This window comes from Kogia breviceps, chromosome 15 (genome assembly GCF_026419965.1).
Source record: "Kogia breviceps isolate mKogBre1 chromosome 15, mKogBre1 haplotype 1, whole genome shotgun sequence".
Lineage (NCBI taxonomy): Eukaryota > Metazoa > Chordata > Mammalia > Artiodactyla > Physeteridae > Kogia > Kogia breviceps.
This window is the reverse complement of record NC_081324.1, coordinates 7986934-8007194: the sequence shown is the minus strand read 5'-3', so window position 1 is coordinate 8007194 and position 20261 is coordinate 7986934. Positions and strand designations below refer to the sequence as shown.

Sequence of the window (20261 nt, the reverse complement as noted above, 5' to 3'; positions counted from 1 at the left end):
TATATCGATCCAACATTATTATTCATATCAACTTATAAAAGGATTGTGAATTATATTTACTGTTCAGTTTTATAGCTTTGGATTTATCAAGGATTACATACTGACAAATACTCTCTAGTACTGTATATTTTTATATGTTTAATTTCTATTCAGATTTTTCTCTGCCAAAATAAAATATATGACATCATGGTTTTATGTATTTCTACCATCAAAAATATATTAGAATAAGCTTGCTCTAAAAATCCATATGGATTTTTATTATTGACTTATTCTCTTTTTATATGCAAATTATTAACTCTTTAAATGAACATCTATTTGGATGCCTTCCAACTGGAGGTCTGTAAGCAAGCTACAGAGGAAATTGAGATTTCAGATAAAAGCATCAAACAAAACATATTCAGGGGATTATGGTTTGTGTGCCTTTAACATGCACTCAAGGAAAGAACTGGGGGTGGGGGGAATCTCATCTCAAGAATAACCAAAAAAAAATGAGTCTAAAGGTCATAGCTTTGAGAATTGAGGAAGAAATCATCTCTCTCCTGAAAGTAAAATGGGGGTGTTGATGAACTAATGCATTAAAATGTCAAAGAACCTGTGAAGTCTTAGAAGATAAGGCCTGATAACAAAGTTATAGCCAGCTGGGGTATTGTTTTGAAACAATGAGAAAAGGAGGAGTAATTTACAGCTAGTTTGGCCATAAGCAATGTGTATAGCCTCTCCACTGAATGGGGAAAATAGAAAAGACAAGAGAGAGAAGGTATGTGAAGAGTTCAGTGATAGTAGGTACTAGGCTAATTCTAATCTCTTTCACCCTAAACTGATTTTTTAAAAATATCCTTACTAATGAAATAATTTTTTTCTCCTATGTTGAAATCTAGTTTTCATCTTTTTAGAATAGGAAGTAAAAGGTATCCTATGAACATAATTAAAATACATTTGGTTATAGATACAGTTTGATATATTTTCTCATAACGAAATGTGCCCAAGGCCAGGCCAGGTCAGCGGACCTCAGTTGTAAGCATGATTCTCCTATTGGCCCAGACTGTTGTATCAGTACCTCCAGGCATACATCTTCCCTGTGTAGTTTTAAGTGCTTAAAAATCCTAGATCACCTCCTCCCACCCAAGGAGACGTCTCATATTTCATTGCTCAGTTAGGTTCCATATACCTTCCTAAAACATTTACTGGCAAGAGTAAAGTTTATTACAAGGTGGCATATACTAGTGGTCCTCAAACTTTATGTTGAATTATAAACATCTGGAGGGCTTGTTAAACCCAAGGTTGCTAGGCCTCAACTCCTGAGCTGCTGATTCAGTAGATCTTGGATGGAGTTCTCAGGATATGCTGATGCTGCAGGCTTGGGGACCACTCACAGAGAATAGACGCTGTGACACATGGATAGACACATATCCACCTCCTGGGCCTGAGAATAAGGTGACCTTCCCCAAGCACATGGCCATGCAGTAGAGCATGAATGCTAGAGGTCTGCCTACAAGGATGACACATGCTTGGGGTGGAATTGGTACTGACAAACAGCAATGTTTTTCCTCCCTTCTTCCCTCCTTCCCTCCCTTCCTATATGCACATCTCAAAGGTTCTTCTTGTTTACTGAGCTCCATTTAAACCAGTCTAAGTGAATTGTACAAGTCTAAAGTCAAAGCATTGACTATCTGAGAAATAATTTTACTAAATCACAAAGGTTTTTTAGGTAGGTGCAATTGGGTGCATAATTCCTGAGGAAAAGCCATCATTTTACAGATTTGCTAGAACTCTTCCATTAAGCTCTGCATTACTTTTGTGGCAAATTCTTTGTTTGCCAGATCAAGAAAATCTTTCATTAAATGCTCCATTGTCATTCCAAATAATAGAATTGTGTTCCCTACTGCATATCTTTCTGTGAAAGCATAAGGTATATAATTTGGCATTGGAAAAATTGTACTCTGAAGAGAAGAAAGGAGAAATCTGTTTGCATTTTAAATGTGGTTTGTGATGTAATTTGATAAAACACTGTCATGAAGCCGTAAACTGCACTGTTACTGTGAGGCAAGGGAAGGGGCCGTGAGCCTGTCCCATCAACAGGGGTCGAGCTGCCTGTCCAAGTGTGCCTGTTCCCAGCTGCCCTTCGGGCATTGCTCAGGTTTAAATACCAATGGTTGTGATTCTGACTCTTGGCTGGACCGGGGTCTTCAGAACAGCAGCAAGATTCCAGGAATTTCTCAGTTATTTGACAGATTGCCATGGAGGCGCGGTGGGTGGCTGGTGGGTGTGGGAGCCCTCCTCTGCCTTTTCCTCCTCCGCCTTTTCCGCTCCTGGCTTCCTGACAGTGGTGGTCAGCAATTCTCTCCAGGTCCTGAGCTCTAGTCCACACCCTCTTCTCACATCTGCAGGACATCTACCTGTTTGGTTGGAATTCTGTGTTTCATAGACACCAAGAGGCTGCCAGTAATCAGTGGTGTCATATCAAAATTCACTTTACATCAGCTTTTTTTTTTGCCTGTAATAACATATGCATCACACTGTTTTGCATTTTGCTTTACTTAATAGAATATTGAGAGAGATCATATCAATATACAGAAGGCTGGCCTATTATATTTTAAGCATTAAAAAGCTTAATGGCTTTTTATTTAATCAGCTCCATATGATGATATTATGATGATGATCCTCATTTCCGATCATTCACTATTAACATAAAAATAACACTGCGCTACATGTTCACATGCATACAGCATTTCACACAACTGTGTGTGTATCTGTAGAACACATTCCTGGAAGTAGAATGGCTGGGTTGGAGTTTTAATGCACTTTTCATGTTAAATAGTTTTGCCAACATTTTTCTATGAATGAATCTCAGTTTCTTCACATTTTACCAACAGATGATTTTATCACACATAATCTTGCCAGTCTGAAGACATGAGGAATAGCACCTTGATGTGTTTCTTTTCATTATACTTTTATTTTTGATAATTGTAGATTTATATGCAGCTGTAAGAAATAACACAGAGAGATCTATGTACCTTTTCCCCAATTTCCGCCAGTGGTATCATCTTTCAAAACTATGGTAGGGTATCACAACCAGGATATTGACATCAATACAGTCAAAACACAGAACTTTTCATCAAGACAAGGATCCCTGATCTGCCCTTAGCCACACCCACTTCTCTCCCCTCCTTCCTACCCTTGATCCCAGCTATTCTGTAATTTTGTCATGTCAATATGTTACAGAAATTGGAAAGGTTTTTCCTGAGTTTTGGGTGAAGATGAATAGCTTTCAATGTTTAACAGATACTCTATATGCTTTTCTTTGAACTCTCTCCTTCCATATTTTATATCAAGTCAATTTGCACAGACTTGATATAACTTCATATAGTAAGAGACTTGTCCCTTGTTACAACATTTTCTGTGTAGGACAAACTATTTGCTATACACAAATTGTATACTTACTGTGATTAAAATTATTAGTCTATGATCTCATAATCATACTTTGTAAACCTTTCCCTATTTGGTAATTTAAAAAAATTTACATTTTTTCCAGTGTTTTTCAATGCTTTATGGCTTTTTTCTTCTTTTTTTTTTACTAGCAAATCTGATTCTTTTTTTATTGTTCTTATTAGTAATAGTAGTAGTATAAGATGTGAGTAAAGATTCCATCTCCAATTGTCTACCTGGTTGTCCTAAAAAAATTTAACTATGTGTTTTTAACTAGTAAGAATTATGACAGTATTTTTCAGGAAATTACAAAAACATCCTAGGACTTTCTTAAAGTATTATAGCATCATGAGGAATTAGCGGTTATTTTTTTTCTTCATAGTTTTAACAAAGATAATTTCAACAATGACAGTATTGTTAATTTTGCACAGCAAATTTTAGCGAAAATTAGAAACTACATTAATTATAATCTGAGGCCAATTAATGTAACCTGTCAATTCATGTCTTGTAGAATGTTGATTATAAAAAGACTTATGGAGATCCAGTCACTTCACGGTGGATTCACGCTGGATTTTCCCCAGGCTCAGCCCCTTCAGGTCTCTGAGCCAGATTCATGTGGTTTCAGGACGGTGCTATTCACGGCATGAGTACAGCAGAACCAAACCTTTTTTTTTTTTAAGAAAAAAAATTAAAAGCAGATAGTCTGCTAACTTTTAATACTTTGGCTGATTTAGCAGATGAACAGTTCTTCTTGCACTTATTTGTATTATATTTTATTCTTCATTTATGGATATGAGATTCCTCTTTTGGAAAGCATACATAAAAACTAAATTTGCGGGCTTCCCTGGTGGCACAGTGGTTGAGAATCTGCCTGCTAATGCAGGGGACAAGGGTTCGAGCCCCGGTCCGGGAAGATCCCACATGCCGCGGAGCAACTAAGCCCGTGAGCCACAATTACTGAGCCTGCGCATCTGGAGCTTGTGCTCCGTAACAAGAGAGGCCGCGATAGTGAGAGGCCCGCGCACCGCGATGAAGAGTGGCCCCCGCATGCCACAACTAGAGAAAGCCCTTGCAAAGAAACGAAGACCCAACACAGCAAAAATAAATAAATAAATAATTTTTAAAAAACAAAAAAAAAACCCTAAATTTGCATGGCATGAAAAATGGGTCATTCCCTCAAGCACGTAAAGAGTTGCACTGTATTTTAGCCACACAGAAATACACCTTCCACCTATAGGTATATGCTAATCCTAATATTTAATTGCATAAATGTAGAGTCCCAGATGAAAAGCTACCTAATCTGAATTCTTCCTAAAGTGCTTTTCTATTTTTTTTTCCAAGCAAGTTGCCATTCTTCTGACTTTATCAGAGTAAACTATAAATAATGGAATCCCTGTTTTCTTTTCAAAGGAGCTGTTGGACCTTCCACATGCCTACCATAAACTAAGCAGGCAGCACCCGGCAAAGACGGCAGAAATGACCCACGTCAACAACCTCATGGATCAAAATGAGGCCGAAGTGAAGAAACTGAGATTTCAAGTAGAAGAACTAAAATGGCGACTCAACCAAAAAGAAACTAAGGTATCTTATAAGTGGAATATATGTCACGTAGATTCAAAATTGCATTTGATAGCATAGAAAAAGCATTTTCTTTTTTATTGGCATACAGCATTACTTGAGGTAAAAACTTCACATTTTTAAAAATTAAAATCGACAAAAAAGTGTAAGTGTAAGGAGAGGAAACTATTATGTCAACAATATGCTCATTTTTGTAGTGTTAGGAGTGCATTGTTTATGTGTGCCCTATAGCTTCAGATATGTTTTAGCTTGGTCGTGTGGGGAGGCATGGTACCCTAGGTATCATTAAAACTTGCTGTTTTACGTTTTAAGCTTTAATTCTGTATATTACAGAAACATGATGTATGTTGTGATTACATGTTGTGATATATATATTCTCCCCAGCACTCTCTGATGTTTAAAGAATGTAGGCATCTTGTTTTGTCGTGAAAGGTCAACTTGCTAATGGTTTATGGCATGTTTAAGAACGGGATACCTTGAGAGTACACCTGCAACAGGGAGGTGTGATTTCAGCAGCAATTACAAACAACAAAGAGATTTTTCTTGAAAGAAGCTGTCTCCACTGGCAGTGTGATAGCGTCTGCCACCCCAGGGCTGCAATTACTTCAGATGGGGTTCCAGGCACGGCATCTGCTTCTAGCGGACAACTTTTGAGGCAAAAATAATTACTTCCCTGGTTAGAGAGACTGTTTGCAGATAATGCCAAACAGTTGGAAATTTAAAAAAGAAAACGGAATTGGTTTTTTGGGGTTTTTTTTTTATATTTGTTTTTTATTTTATTTTATTTTTTTAACATCCTTATTGGAGTATAATTGCTTTACAATGGTGTGTTAGTTTCTGCTTTACAACAAAGCGAATCAGCTATACATATACATATGTTCCCATATCTCTTCCCTCTTTCATCTCCCTCCCTCCCACCCTCCCTATCCCACCCCTCTAGGTGGTCACGAAGCACCGAGATGATCTCCCTGTGCTATGCGGCTGCTTCCCGCTAGCTAGCTATTCTACATGTGGTAGTGTATATATGTCCATGCCACTCTCTCACTTCGTCACAGCTTACCCTTCCCCCTCCCCGTCCTCAAGTCCATTCTCTAGTAGGTCTGTGTTTTATTCCTGTCTTGCCCCTAGGTTCTTCATGACATTTTTTTTCTTAGATTCCATATATATGTGTTAGCATACGGTATTTGTTTTTCTCCTTCTGACTTAACTTCACTCTGTATGACAGACTCCAGGTCTATCCACCTCACTACAAATAACTCAGTTTCATTTCTTTTTATGGCTGAGTAATATTCCATTGTATATATGTGCCACATCTTCTTTATCCATTCATCTGTCGATGGACACTTAGGTTGCTTCCAGGTCCTGGCTATTGTAAATAGTGCTGTAAAGAACATTGTGATACATGACTCCTGGAATTGTTTTTCCAAGGGGTAATTCAGTAACAGAACACAGCCCACATTTTAAGATTTAATTTTTCATCAAAACTATTCCAGTCAAGCAAACCAGATTTTCTAATCTAATACCATCACATGAAAATAGAATTACTTGACCAGTGAGGCTCATACATCGTCCCTGATCTTACTAGCGCTGACTTGTCTGTGGGCATTTCATCCTTGATGTCTCTTTTTATGAAGACATATATGTACTTTTTAATGGTGTGCATGGGTAGTGAGGCTGGACTGTGGAAGAGTAAGTCAGGAGAGGAATGTAGTAGGAAGGCTCAAGAGAGTGGTTTGGGGTTTTTATTTTCATCATAGCCATTATTCTTGTGAATAGTTTTGATATAAAAGCATTTGTTGCAGATGGTGGTAAATAAACTTTGTGTTTGCCAATATAGGCTTTAAGAAATTGCTTGGGACTGAATCATCAGCAAGGAAATTGTGATAATACACAGTTTGCCAGGGCTAACAAAGTACTAGTTCCCAAAAATCTGATTCAGCCATCTAATCATGTCATTTTAAAAACGGCTGTGGTCGGGCTTCCCTGGTGGCGCCGTGGTTGGGAGTCCGCCTGCCGATGCAGGGGACACGGGTTCGCGCCCCGGTCCGGGAGGATCCCACGTGCCGCGGAGCGGCTGGGCCCGTGAGCCGTGGCCGCTGCGCCTGCGCGTCCGGAGCCTGTGCTCCGCGACGGGAGAGGCCACAGCAGTGAGAGGCCCGTGTACCGCAGAAAAACAAAACAAAACGGCTGTGGTCTTAAGAAGGATTCTGTTAGTTGCCCCTCCCTGTAGGAGAATCATTCTTCTCACATCATCAACATCAGCCTTGGCACATGTGACGCTTGCTTTGCCTGACGATCAGAAGCTCCGTGTGCGACTTACCATCAGGGGCTTTATGAGCCCAAACAGGGCTCTGCCATGCCTCTTTTCCCATGTGTCTTTTCTGCCTTGTCTCATGTCATGAGGCCAGCAGCCGCAAAGCAGACATCATCCTCTCAGCGCGAATGTGAAGTGGGAAGGATATATGGAAGCAGAGCCTTTGCTGACCCAAATGGATCCACATGGGTAAAAAAAAATCAATATTTGTTGTGATAAGCCACTGACATTTTGCATTTGTTTGTTGCTATAGGAAAACTTAGCTAAAGCTGAATGGTATGGTCATTCAAACAAAAACAGCAGCATTTTTAAATTATATTACATTGGCTCCAGTGCCAGAAGTAGGTGGTGAGAAAACTTATTGGAGGTTAGAATGATGGCAGTGCATTTTATGGAGTCTTGAAAGGTTTGGTACATTATATCCTGTAATACCTTGGAAAGCTGATGATGGATAGAAGGAGCTTGTGGTTTTTAGATGAACAGGTATGTAGCTAGTATTTCTTGTTTGCTATTGGTGTGTTTGACAAGTGCCTAAGAGAGAGATGAACTCAGAAAAGACTTGTCGAATGTTCAAAAAGATAGGTTAAGATAATACAGAAAGTTAAGTCGTTCTGTGACTGCCAGGGTCTGATTTTCATTTGCAAATGGTAATACATAAAGCTGAGGATGGCTTTGAACAACAAAACATCAATTAAGGTTAAGCTTAGGCAAGAACCCATTCAACAGTGTGGCCTTCAAGCCTGTTGTTAAAAGCTCTTAATTAATGTCATTTTGTGTAAATCCTTGAAGCTGAACAAAATGGCACAGGGAGAAGAGAATGAGATTGTGCTTCTCTCAGAACATCCCACAGATTCAAGGCAGTTGTAGGTCGCTCGGAGACAACAGAATGTCTCCCAGAGAACTGCAGATGGCCCACCTGACCTGTGGTATTTGCTAGAATCAAAAGAAAAATGGACTTGTTTTTGTGAAAGATACGCTGGCAAATGAGCTTCCAGCCTGGGATAGAATAGACTGATTTCTCAGGATTTTTTTTTTTTTTTTTTTTTTGTGGTACGCGGGCCTCTCACTGTTGTGGCCTCTCCCATTGCGGAGCGCAGGCTCCGGACGCACAGGCTCAGCGGCCATGGCTCACGGGCCCAGCCGCTCTGCGGCATGTGGGATCCTCCCGGACCGGGGCACGAACCCGTGTCCCCTGCATCGGCAGGCGGACTCCCAACCACTGCGCCACCAGGGAAGCCCATTTCTCAGGATTTGAAAGAACACTTCATTCCTCCAAACTTCTCGGACAAGGTGCTGGCTGGGCATGCTGTCAACACCTGAGAAGGAGTAACATCCAGAGCCATGTTCAAATAAGGACATGGTGAAAAACGCAAAAGGACCACCTAGAGAACAAAGACCATGCAGAACTACAGACTAGGCAACTATTATCAGGGAGGAGAACCCAGGCCAGCATTCCCCATGAGCGGAACAGGAGCTCCTTGAATCATCTGCAAAGTTAGATTTCCTAAGTATTTTCTATTTTCTTTTCTACATGGAAGTTTTCATTGCAGTTTTCCTGTCCTAGTTTCACTATAGCATATTGGGTGTGTGAGGGAGGAGCGTATAAATTACTTGCCTTTTGAGTATGTAGATTCTGGAGCAAGAGAAGGTGTATTGAGATCTGACATAGATATGAGATCTTTGAGATCAAGGCTGTGATTGGAAGGTTGCTTGGGTAATTTCTCTTGGAGAAAGGGTGAAAATTTTTGAATGCTGAAGGAAGGAAAACAAACATTTGTGACCAGGAAGATGGGCTGTGTTGTGTTGTATGTGAGAGCAGGAATGAGTGAAAGGGTGTGTGTGTGTGTATGTTAATATTTGTTGCCCCATCTGTGGGAGGAATATAGTTCCCAAGCATAAATGGTGGGCATGGCCCTGTGAGGTCTTTGGCAAATGGAATTTGTGCAGCTTTGAAATAGAATCTTTTGGAACTATAATTCCATATGGATAAGTATTTGGACATATTTCATATCTGAAGCTTAAAAATAGATGCATTGAAATATATGTTCAAAACACAAAATAGTTCAGTGTTCTGCACCTCTACATCCAATCAGTTGATCACCGGAGAGGACTGATCCAAAGCACTATCAACTCATATGGGTATTGTAATCTGGATGATTTAATTGCAGTTGTCAGTCTTCAGTTTTTCTTTGATTAAAGGTCATACGCTTTCTGGTGGCTGGGAATGAAAATATTTCTCATGGAAATAAGATTTTGCATTAGATAGCAGTCAACATTTCCATAATTTGACTTATCATAGAGAAGCAAGGGAAATTCTGTCAGTTTCACTGCTGAGCTTTTTAATTTCATAGTAACAAATTCTTCAAATTACAATTAGTTTAAATTAATGTTTAATTGGAGCTATCAAATACAAAGTTCCCAACTCCCACAAGTCAACAAATTTTAAATAAATGAAAATGAGATATTAATCCTCTATACTGAAAAGAGAAATAGACACTTGGGGGCCCATAAGAGAAAACCCAGGGTCTGATTAAAGAAATTTGCAAAATAAAAAATTGTTTTTGGATGAGTTGCTTTTCTTTAAACAAACTTACCAAAAAAAAAATTTCTAATTTGATGTGTATTTGTTAGAAGTCAAACATTCTTTTCTCATCATTTCATTGAAGCCATTATGTGATGGCAAAATTTAATTGAGACTTCATTATTGTATTGCAGAACTAATTATATATATATCCACATTAAAATACCAAAATAACTTACCACTTTAATAAATATGGTGGGAAAAACAGTCTAATGAATAATATAATGATGCAATAACCAAAGTTGGTAGAGACGGAACAGATAGTACCTAAGAAGCAAGGAGTATAATATAAACAATTACTAAGACACGTGGGTGTTCCACACTGTACAACTAGTATCAAGAAGACTGAAGGACTGAATGAGATAAGGCTTGCCTAGGAATATTTTAAATTTTGTAAAACAATATCATATCATATATAAAGAGGGAAAAAAATTTAAAAAATCAACTATCATAACACCATCGTATCATATTACTTCAGTGTATATTAAATAATGCCTAGGCAATTTTATGCAGAATTGCAGTCATCATTTGAAATATACTCTGCTTTACCAGTTACCATAATCAGTTTTCCTGCTGCTATGTAGTTTTCATACTTGGTATTTCAAGGGATGGGACAATATTTATTTCCTTGGATATAAATTTATTTAATCAACCAAGCCTCCTTTACTGAATGTTGTTTGGATATTTTTTCTCAACATAACTCTACCATGACTACTTTCATGTACAGGTGACCCTTGAACAACATGGGTTTGAACTCTGTGGGTCCACTTAATATGAAGATTTTTTGATAGTAAATACTACTTTCTACCCAGTCCATGGTTGGTTGAATCCACACACATGTAGGGCCAACTCTAAGTTATAGGATGATTAACTTCTAAGCTGTTCTAAGATTCAACTGTATAGACCTATTTTCCCCATTGGAAAAAAAGTTTTCTAAGTGGAATTATTGGGCTTAAAGGATATGAATATAATATGACTCTTGATATATTCAGAATTACTAATTGTCTTTGATTCTCAGTGGTAGGTCAAATTGTGGAAACATTGGCTGTTATACAAAATCTTAACTGCATCTTAACTGATGCAAAAGTAAGTTAAATCTCAAATGATTTGTTTATAAAGCTAAGAGTTTAATCACTCAGTTTGCTGAGTTGTTAATTTGATTTACTCTCGATTTCAGTTTCTTCTTTGTGTTAAATTCTTTTCCCTTAGTGTAGCTCAATACTTACTCTTATTTTCTCTATTTATATTTTAGTAATAGATTCTATTAGTAAGAGGACTTTAAAAATACTTAGTGACTATTTTGTGTTAAAAGAGATGTAAATCAGGGCTCAAGTAGTTCTTAGCCCCTAGATGCCTACAATTCACAAACCAAGCAGCAGAGGGTGAGAGTTAGCCTACAGTAATTGACAAATAAAAGTCCTATGGTGAGGGAAAAAGAATCACCTAACTTTTAGATGACATTCCTGCTTGCAGAAATTCATGGATTTTTTTCATAAAACTGAAATTTGATATATGTGCTCAGCACAATTTTAAGTCAAATATAGCTATAGATAAAATACATTCCCAGTGTAAAGGTCAAAGTCTAATATGATTTTCTAACCTGTCTGTACAATAAATACCCTTTGGAGTATTATTTTTTGAGATATTAAAAAAAAATTATTTTATATTGGAGTATAGTTGAATAACAATGTTGTGTTAGTTTCCAGTGTACAGCAAAGTGATTCAGTTATACATATACATGTATCTATTCTTTTTCAAATTCTTTTCCCATTTACATTATTACAGAATATTAAGTAGGGTTCCCTATGCTAAACAGTAGGTCCTTGATGGTTATCTATTTTAAATACAGTGATGTGTATATGTCAATCCCAACCCCCCAATTTATCCCTCCCCTCCACCTTTCCCCTTTGGTAACCATAAGTTTGTTTTCTGAGGCTGTGAATCTGTTTCTGTTTTGTAAATAAGTTCATTTGCATCTTTTTTTTAGATTCTGCATATATTTGTCAGTCTGACTTACTTCACTTAGTATGATCATTTCTAGGTCCATACATGTTGCTACAAATGGCATTATTTCATTCTTTTTAATGGCTGAGTAATATTCCAGTGTATAAATATACCACATCTTCTTTATCCATTCATCTTTCAATGGACATTTAGGTCTTCCATGTCTTGGCTATTGTAAATAGCACTGCAGTAAACATTGGGGTGCATGTATCCTTTTGAACAATGGTTTTTCTCTGGATATATGCCCAGGAGTGGGATTGCTGGATGATATGGTAGCTCTATTCTTAGTTTTTTAAGGAACATCCATACTGTTCTCCATAGTGGTTGTACCAATTTACATTCCCACCAGCTGTGTAGGAGAGTTCCCTCTTCTCCACACCCTCTCCAGCACTTATTGTTTATAGACTTTGATGATGGCCATTCTGACTGGTGTGAGGTGATATCTCATTGTAGTTTTGATTAGCATTTCTCTAATAATTAGTGATGTTGAGCATCTTTTCATGTGCCTTTTGGCCATCTCTGTGTCTTTGGAGAAATGTCTATGTAGGTCTTCTGAGCATCTTTTGATTGAGTTGTAAAAATACTAATACTCAAGCCTCATCTCCAGTAGCCGAGTCAATTTTTATGGGTGGAGCCTGTGCATGAGTATTTTTTAAAAGCTTCTCAGATGATTCTAATGTCTAGTGAAACATCAGAACCACTGGTCTAATGAGAAAAGGCTGCCACCATTGAGACAAATTCAGAACTTTGGTCCCCACTGAACACACGTGTTTACTGTAACAGATTTTACTAGTAGAGCATGAATGAAATGGCTTGCTACAGAAATGAGGCTCTTAGTCCATTGTAGTCTGCCTGTAGCATTGTAATGTGCAAAACAAATTGATATGTCTTCTAGTTTTGAGAGAAATTCAAAAGATAAAAAATCACTTAAACAGATGGTAAGAATAGGTACTATTGAGCACCGTAAGTTCACTCTCTCGTGTTTTGCTAAATGCATTGTCTGTGTGGCTTCACACTTAGCAATTATCACCTTATTACTGCTTAGCTAACTCTGGCCTCACATTTTAATGCTTCTGGTGTCAAAAAGGTGAATCTTTTCAAAAGTCTGATATCATCAGCAATGATGTATGTGAGAGACACTTTGTTTAAACCTACAGAACATGAATTATCTAAATTAACAGCTGATTTTTAAGCAAGCCTTTATTTGGAAGGACACAGGAATTCTTTCCCAGCCTGAAATATATCTTGGTGAAATCTCATTAATTTACACCCTGCTAATTTTAAGACTGTGAGAATAGCGATAGACTGAAATTCACATTTATCTATGGTAAAGATCTGGTAAGTGTTTCAGGTTAAGATTAAAAAAAAAATAATGAGGCCAGCTTCAGGTTCACATGGGGACACAAGCGGTAACCACAGACCCAGGATCTGAACTGAACTGTAAAAACCAGTCCAGTTCATTTGATATTAACTACTTCCTAACCTCTGTGTTAGATGTTGGAATATACTTGAGTGAGTCTTCCCAAGAAGAGGTTTACAGTGTGGCTGGGGGTAGTCCAACATAAATGTCTGAAGTTAAATATAGCAAAATAAATGTCAAGATGGTGGTTTTTACAGGATGCAGCGGAAACAGGTGGCCATGTTTCTTTTCCTTCCAGTGCTTAAAGGCTATTTGTAATTATGCGTTTAATTATTTGTTGTCTGACACCCCAACTGGAATATATGGGCAAGGACCAGCACAGTCTGTGCCTCTAACTGGGCCAGCATCAGTAGAGCAGTCTCAGGTGCCCCTAAAATCAAGACATCATAGCACTACAACATGAACAGAGGTCTTGCATCCTTGTCCCTGTATACAGCTAATTTAAATCCTTCTAATAATTTTGCTCCACTTTCTGTGGATAATTTGAAGGGTACCATTTCCTGCAATCATTCTTCATGATCTTGCTCTTCCTTCACTTTACCAACCACCTAAATTGTCTCTGATGGAGTTCAGAACAGACCACCCTAGAATGTGCCACTCTGGCATGTGGATTATTTTGAGCTGAAAACAATCAAGGCCCATAAGACTCAGGAAGAACCTTTGAACTCCACTTACTGTCTAAAAGAATTTGCTGTCTGAAAGAATTTAAGATAGCTTCTTTCTGGGCCAGGCCTCCCAGCACCATAGATAACTATCGTAGAGTGTGGGGTGTGGTCGATGGGGAGGAACCTAGCCAAGTCCCTTTGAACAAGGTCCTCTCTGTGTCCCATTGTCTTTGTATGGCCCAGCAAACATTTGTTTACCAAATAGTAACTCTTTTTCTTCCTGTCAATTGCCTTACTTCCCCCTGAAGCCTTAGACCCCCCTACCTCCTTCTCCTTAGTCCACAATAATATATGCCTCACCTTGTCTTGCTGTCTTTGGAATTCTTCATACTTAGTGGATTCTCACTGTGCATGTAATAAATTGCTTTTTCTCCGGTTAACTACTTTATATTATTTTAATTGCCAACCAAAAGAACTAGAAGGGAAAAGAGGGGAAATTCTGCTCCCTTTCAGAACTTGATAAACCAAACCCTTCATGTGTGCTATATTCTAAGCTAAAACGTTTACGAATTGTGTGTGGGTAGAAAGTGTAGCCTGAGATAGGAACTCAGTGAAATCAAGATGTTTTAAGCACAGGTTATATGGTAGGGTTTAGAGCATGGTCATTTGTTTTTTTCCTCTCCTTTTAACTCTAGGCAACATTTTTTGGACCACAATCCCTAACCTTTATATATATATATATATTTTTTTTTCTTCTTTTGAACAATATCTGATAGTTTATTCCCTTTCCTCATCCAGTTCTATCGTTTCCACTCATATTTATGCTCTGAAAAATGGAAGTGAAATAAACCTCATTAGAAAAAAAATGCCAATGAACAACACAGCAAAGAATAATCTCTTTTTCTCTAGGTGCTGAGTGCTGAGTTAATCGCACTTCTCAGCACCATTCATTCTTCAGGCAAATCTATTCTCTTTATTGATTTATTCCCTTTTAAACTGACATCCCACTCCCATCCCCCTCTCTCTCCATGGGCAACCATTTGAATGAGATATTTGTGTATCCCTTTGGTCGACTGTGCTTTTGCATATTAATGTCCTTTGTGCTGTATGTACGTGTTTTAATTTGTTAACCCTGTTTCTTGGTCCATCTCCCAGCGAGATTCACACAGATCCACAAGGGGATAGGTGCAGGTTATTGGTTGCAGGATTGTTCCTGGGGGCTGAGAGATGGAGCATCTGGGCCTCTGGTCATGGGGTGAGTGGACGGATCATATCTGTGGATGGGCACCATGGGATACCTGCTCTACAGCAGATTACACAAACCCGTCACAATGTGAGAGAGCTTAAAAGTCGTGCTAAGTGAAAGGAGAGATGCAGGTGATTTTATAAAAAGTAATATCTTTCTGATGTGTGACTATGATTGAGCAGTGTTAGAAAAGGCAAGAGAAAAGTATAAATTCAATCTAGTTTCTGAGTATTTGACAGAATGTATAGTATAGTGGGCAACATAAAGGATTGGAGTCAGAACTGGAAATAAACTCTGATGTATGCATTTATGAGTGCTGTGATCCTGGGCTAATCAATTAGCCTCTCTGGAATACCCTTTCCTCATCTGTAAAATGAACAATAATGTGTGGGATTACGTAAATTCGACCACTGAAGTGCGTGTAGTTGATTTAATGAAACCTTTGAGGAGAGTAAAGAAACACCTTATCTTAAAGTGTGAAAAATTATGAATAATTAATCTACCTAGGTCTCAGATCAAATATTCAGGGTTTCATTTAATCTTATGTAACAGTGTTTAATTGAATGTTCCAGTATTTAACATATTACATTATAATATTTAGTCTTTATTATAAACTTCTAAACATCAGTTATTGTAGTAATTTATTAACTTAAATATTCTCATATAAGTCTTCCTATAACCCTGAAATTAGATACTGTAATTACAGCAATTATAGGAACTTGAGGTTTGAGTCAGTAAATGACATGACCATGGTCACACATGGGAGAGGAAGAGATAAGATACCAACTCAAGCACAGACATATATGTTAAAAATATATCTTCTGGTTTTATACACTCTCGTCTTCATTGCATAGTGATGACGCTACTTCCATGGATCCAACTGTTCTCTGCAAATGAACATTTAAAGAAAACGTTTTATTTAGGATCTTGGCTTCCATATTGGATTACAAAACATTTTGATAAAAGATTAGTGTTTTAAGTTTCTAGTGGATCATTTCAAAGAGAACGTTCAGGGACAATTTTTTTTTCTGCTCTAATCAGAATATTCTTTTCATGAAAAAAATCATAATTGAGCTTAATGGTAAAGCATTTCAAATAATGTTCCAGTAAGATAAAAATAAAACAAGGGACATTTTATTGTGTCAAAGGAAATAAAAATCTTTCTCAAAATTTTCTTATATGGAATATATAATGAGAAAGAGTGAGTGACATCTTTAGGGTATTAATATTGTGTTGTAAAAAAAAAAGTCGAGTGGAATTATACTTTTACATTTACATGCTTTTGAAGTTTCTAAAATAATCATGATATTTGAACTTCTGCCTTTTTTGAAGATTTGTCAGGTAGGTCATTTATTACAAGACATTTCAGTTATCTAACTAATATGAAAAAATAATTTTTTTAGGGTTGCTCAACTGGAATTATTAAAAAAGGTATGACTACTTGTATTTAAACACTCAGAACTCTAAGGCTATGAAATTCTTATGAGTCATTTTCCCTTCATGCTGTAATAAATTAAGAACTTTTGAAGTTTACAAAGATATATATGCAAGATCTCTAGCTATTCATTTGTGTGGTTCTGCTGTAGTTGGAAAATCAGATGATAAAATATAAACTGCACACAATTAGACATATTTAAATTTGTAATTTGATGCATTTCACACTCAATGAGTATAAAGGCAAGACTAAAATTTATGTTGGCACAAATTATGAAGAAATATTCAACAAAGCGTTCTGTTTTTCCTTTCATGGAGTTAAAGTAGTGTTTTTTTGATTGGAGATGAATAAATATAGTCATCTCCTAAAGATATAAGATTTATGTTCTTACTATATCTTCACATATTATTGCTTTAATTAGCAGAAAATATTTTATTTTTGGTTAAAGTTATAGATTAAAAAACCCACCAGATTCTGGTGGGCTTTTTTGTGTTGTTGTTGTTGTTGTTGTTTGTTTCAAGTATTTACTTGAATAGTTTAAGAAAGCGAAAAGTTTAGTTCTGTCACTTCTTGGTAATTGCACATTTGATTGGAATCAATCACTTTTTGAGAGTTAAATTAGTGCATTGAATGACTGAATTGTATGTTCCAGAGGTGATAATCATATTTCAGAATACAACGGCGCAGGACTCTATTAACAGTAGAAGTGTAGAGCAGAGTAAGAGTTGAGATCCAGAACTTGATCTAGAGGCTGGGATGGAGGGAAGCCAGAGCCAGGATGTCAACTCTAGATTGAAACCCTTTTGGTAGAGAGTCTACATCAGAGAAATCCAAAATGGGTGTTCTAGGCATGATTCTGAAGAATCCAGGGGTAGTCTTTGCAGGTGGTGTATTGTACAATCATCAGCATCCATCATAAAATGCACTCGGATGGAACTCAGATGGAGTTCTAAGGAAGAACTCTTGTTCTGAAGGAGAAGACTGTAGCGATTCAATCATGGTCTCAGGCGACAGGATCTTGGTGCTGCCCCGGCCTGGGGGAGGGGCAGTGCAGTCAGTGTGTAGCTGTTCCTCTCACCTTCCCCCTCAGTCTATCTTGGTCTCTGGGGTGCAGGCGACTGCCTCAGCCTCCTTCCTGTGTTCTAGGATTCTCCCAGTGATGCCTTGTCCATGAGTAGTTGCTAGTTGTTCTTTCTGTGATGGGGAGTGAAGTCAAAAACAACCTCTGTCACCATCTTGGCAATGTCACTCCTCTATTCTTTTGGACTCTATTACTGAGTACTGTATCCCAAATGAAAACTTTCAGTACTTTGCACTCTCAGTTCCTCAAATCCTTCTTTTCCAATTATCTTGTCCTTCTCGACTCTACCAACCTACTCCCAAGGTCACACGGCAGATATTATCTTCACTAATTACTAGACTTTCTTCAGGGTCTCAAACTCTCCAAACATACTCTTATCTTTCCAGTTTACTTTCTTCAGTACCAAGTACTACAAAACTTCAACCCCCCGGGGCATATAATCTATTGATGATACTGCTTTTTCACTGTCACTTATCCACTTCCATTTCTCATTTCACTCCTTGCCCATAAATGTGATGTCTCTACATTATAATCCCTTCACTGCATATACCTTAATTTCCTTGCCCCCATATCCTTTGTAGACATTCACTTGTAAAACTCAAGCTCGGCTTCATCATTAAATGCAACCTTCTGCTTCATCAGCTGTGCATGTGGCGCTAAAGAACCTAGCGCTATGGTAACAGGTCTTGGTTTACATTCATGGTCACTAGTCTCAAGTAGCATCTTAGCATTCCAGCATTAACTTTTCTAAATGACTGTTTCACTTCCTATCTCTATTCTAATCCCTCCTCACTTCTCCATACTCTCAGATGATAATCTTTCTTTTGAATTTACTGAGAAACAAAAACAAACAGGAATGTGGAATACAGAATATTTACACACTCTCACCATCACATCTACCAAATTAGCTATATCAGTTGGAACCATTATATTCTGCTTACATATCTGATACTATGGATGAAATTTCTCAGTTCCTATCTGTGGTCAGCCTATATATATATAAAACATACACAAGTATATATATATATTCATGTGTATATACACATACCTGTATATTTAAAGATTTTTTATATATAAAGTATTGTAAATGAACTGACTTCCTTTAAGTACACATTCCATTTTTGCTATTATTAAACTCCCTTTACAGTAAAAAAAAAAAAAAAATCCCTGAAAGAAATATATTAACTTCTTATCTTTGCAAAACAATCATTTTTAACCCCTCTCTTTCTCACTTATTCCATATTAAATCGATCCTCACATTCTTTAAGTCCTATATTCCTAATATATCACAAAATGACCACTTATCACCACCCTCAAGACTGCCAGCCTTGCTCAAGATGACATTATCTTTTGTCTGTTGGACACTAATGCAAGATGTTAATAATAGGGGAAAGTGGGGTGGGGATGTGTGTGGGGCAGGCATAGGGACTACATGAGGACTCTCTACTTTCCTCTCAATTTTTACGTAAATCTAAAACTGCCCTAGAAAATAGTCTATTAAAATCCCTAAAAATCTTACATGCTAAAAGTCTATTAAGTCTGTAGACAGTTAAACGTTTCTAGTGGTATAACATTTAACTTCAGTATCTATACTACTGAACAAATTGCATTTCCTTTTAATTACTAAGCAAACAAAATTAAATACTTCATAGCGTATTGTCTGTTAGCAGAATATGGTCTTCTTTGGAAAAAAACTCAGTTCAAATACAGTGTCTTCAAAAGGAGAAATATAATTGCCTTCCTAAATTTAGGAGAAGTAGGGCTGTCTTTTATGCAAGTACAGTGACTATAGTGGTATCCTTTAGTGATGGCAATTTTTCACAAAATTCCCTGAATAACAAAAAGTAACCAAATAGCCCAGGACATTCTGAATTGTAGTCTTTAGCTAATACAACATTTCTTTGATGTTTACAGTTTATTTTTAAAACTAGAAGTCTCTATTACATAAAATATCTATTGTCATTTTAATATAGAATATTTAAGGTATTAATAGTTAAGTCAGTTTATGTTTATCTAAACTGAGGAAAAAATTGGAACTCCAAGGAGTTGCATGAGCTTTATTTCATGAAGTAGCTGTAGAAAGTCTTACATTGGCCTATCTACATGGGATGTATTCACTTGATGACCTAGGTATGACGGGCAAAATGGATGTGTTGAGGGGGAAAAAAAAAAAAGGCAGTAAATACCTTGTTGGATGACCAATAGCACTCAGGAATTTTTCCAGTACATTTCCCACTTCATTAATTTATATGCATTCAGGGCATGTCGGTTTGCTTTCATTTATTTGCTTACCTAATAGTTCTTTATCAGGAGGCTAAATGTGCTAGAACTGGCACACTATTAGTGGAAGAAATCTCCATTATTTACAGATATTCTTAGATGAATTGGACAGCAGCATTCTAAGCTGGTAACTTTTAAAGCATGTATTGCTGTGTGATATTCTAAATATGAGAAGCCGCCATTCTCCACCAGGTTGGATAATGTGTTTCCTCATTTATATATATAACCTATACACACGGAGGTTTGAGTCAGATATTTGAGAATATTTTTCATACTGTTTCTAGAAACTTC

At 37.3% G+C, this 20261-nt stretch overlaps 1 protein-coding gene across 8 annotated transcripts in view; it reads left to right on the top strand.

Moving 5' to 3' along the window:
- The window catches only part of CCDC102B (coiled-coil domain containing 102B), a 246363-nt gene that overhangs the window by 185802 nt on the left and 40300 nt on the right, over positions 1–20261 (top strand). For all 8 annotated transcript variants that reach the window (XM_067014941.1, XM_067014939.1, XM_067014935.1 and 5 more), the window contains one exon: positions 4837–5007. In XM_067014941.1, the coding sequence (XP_066871042.1) occupies positions 4837–5007 (171 nt within the window). The remainder of the gene's footprint in view (positions 1–4836; positions 5008–20261) is intronic.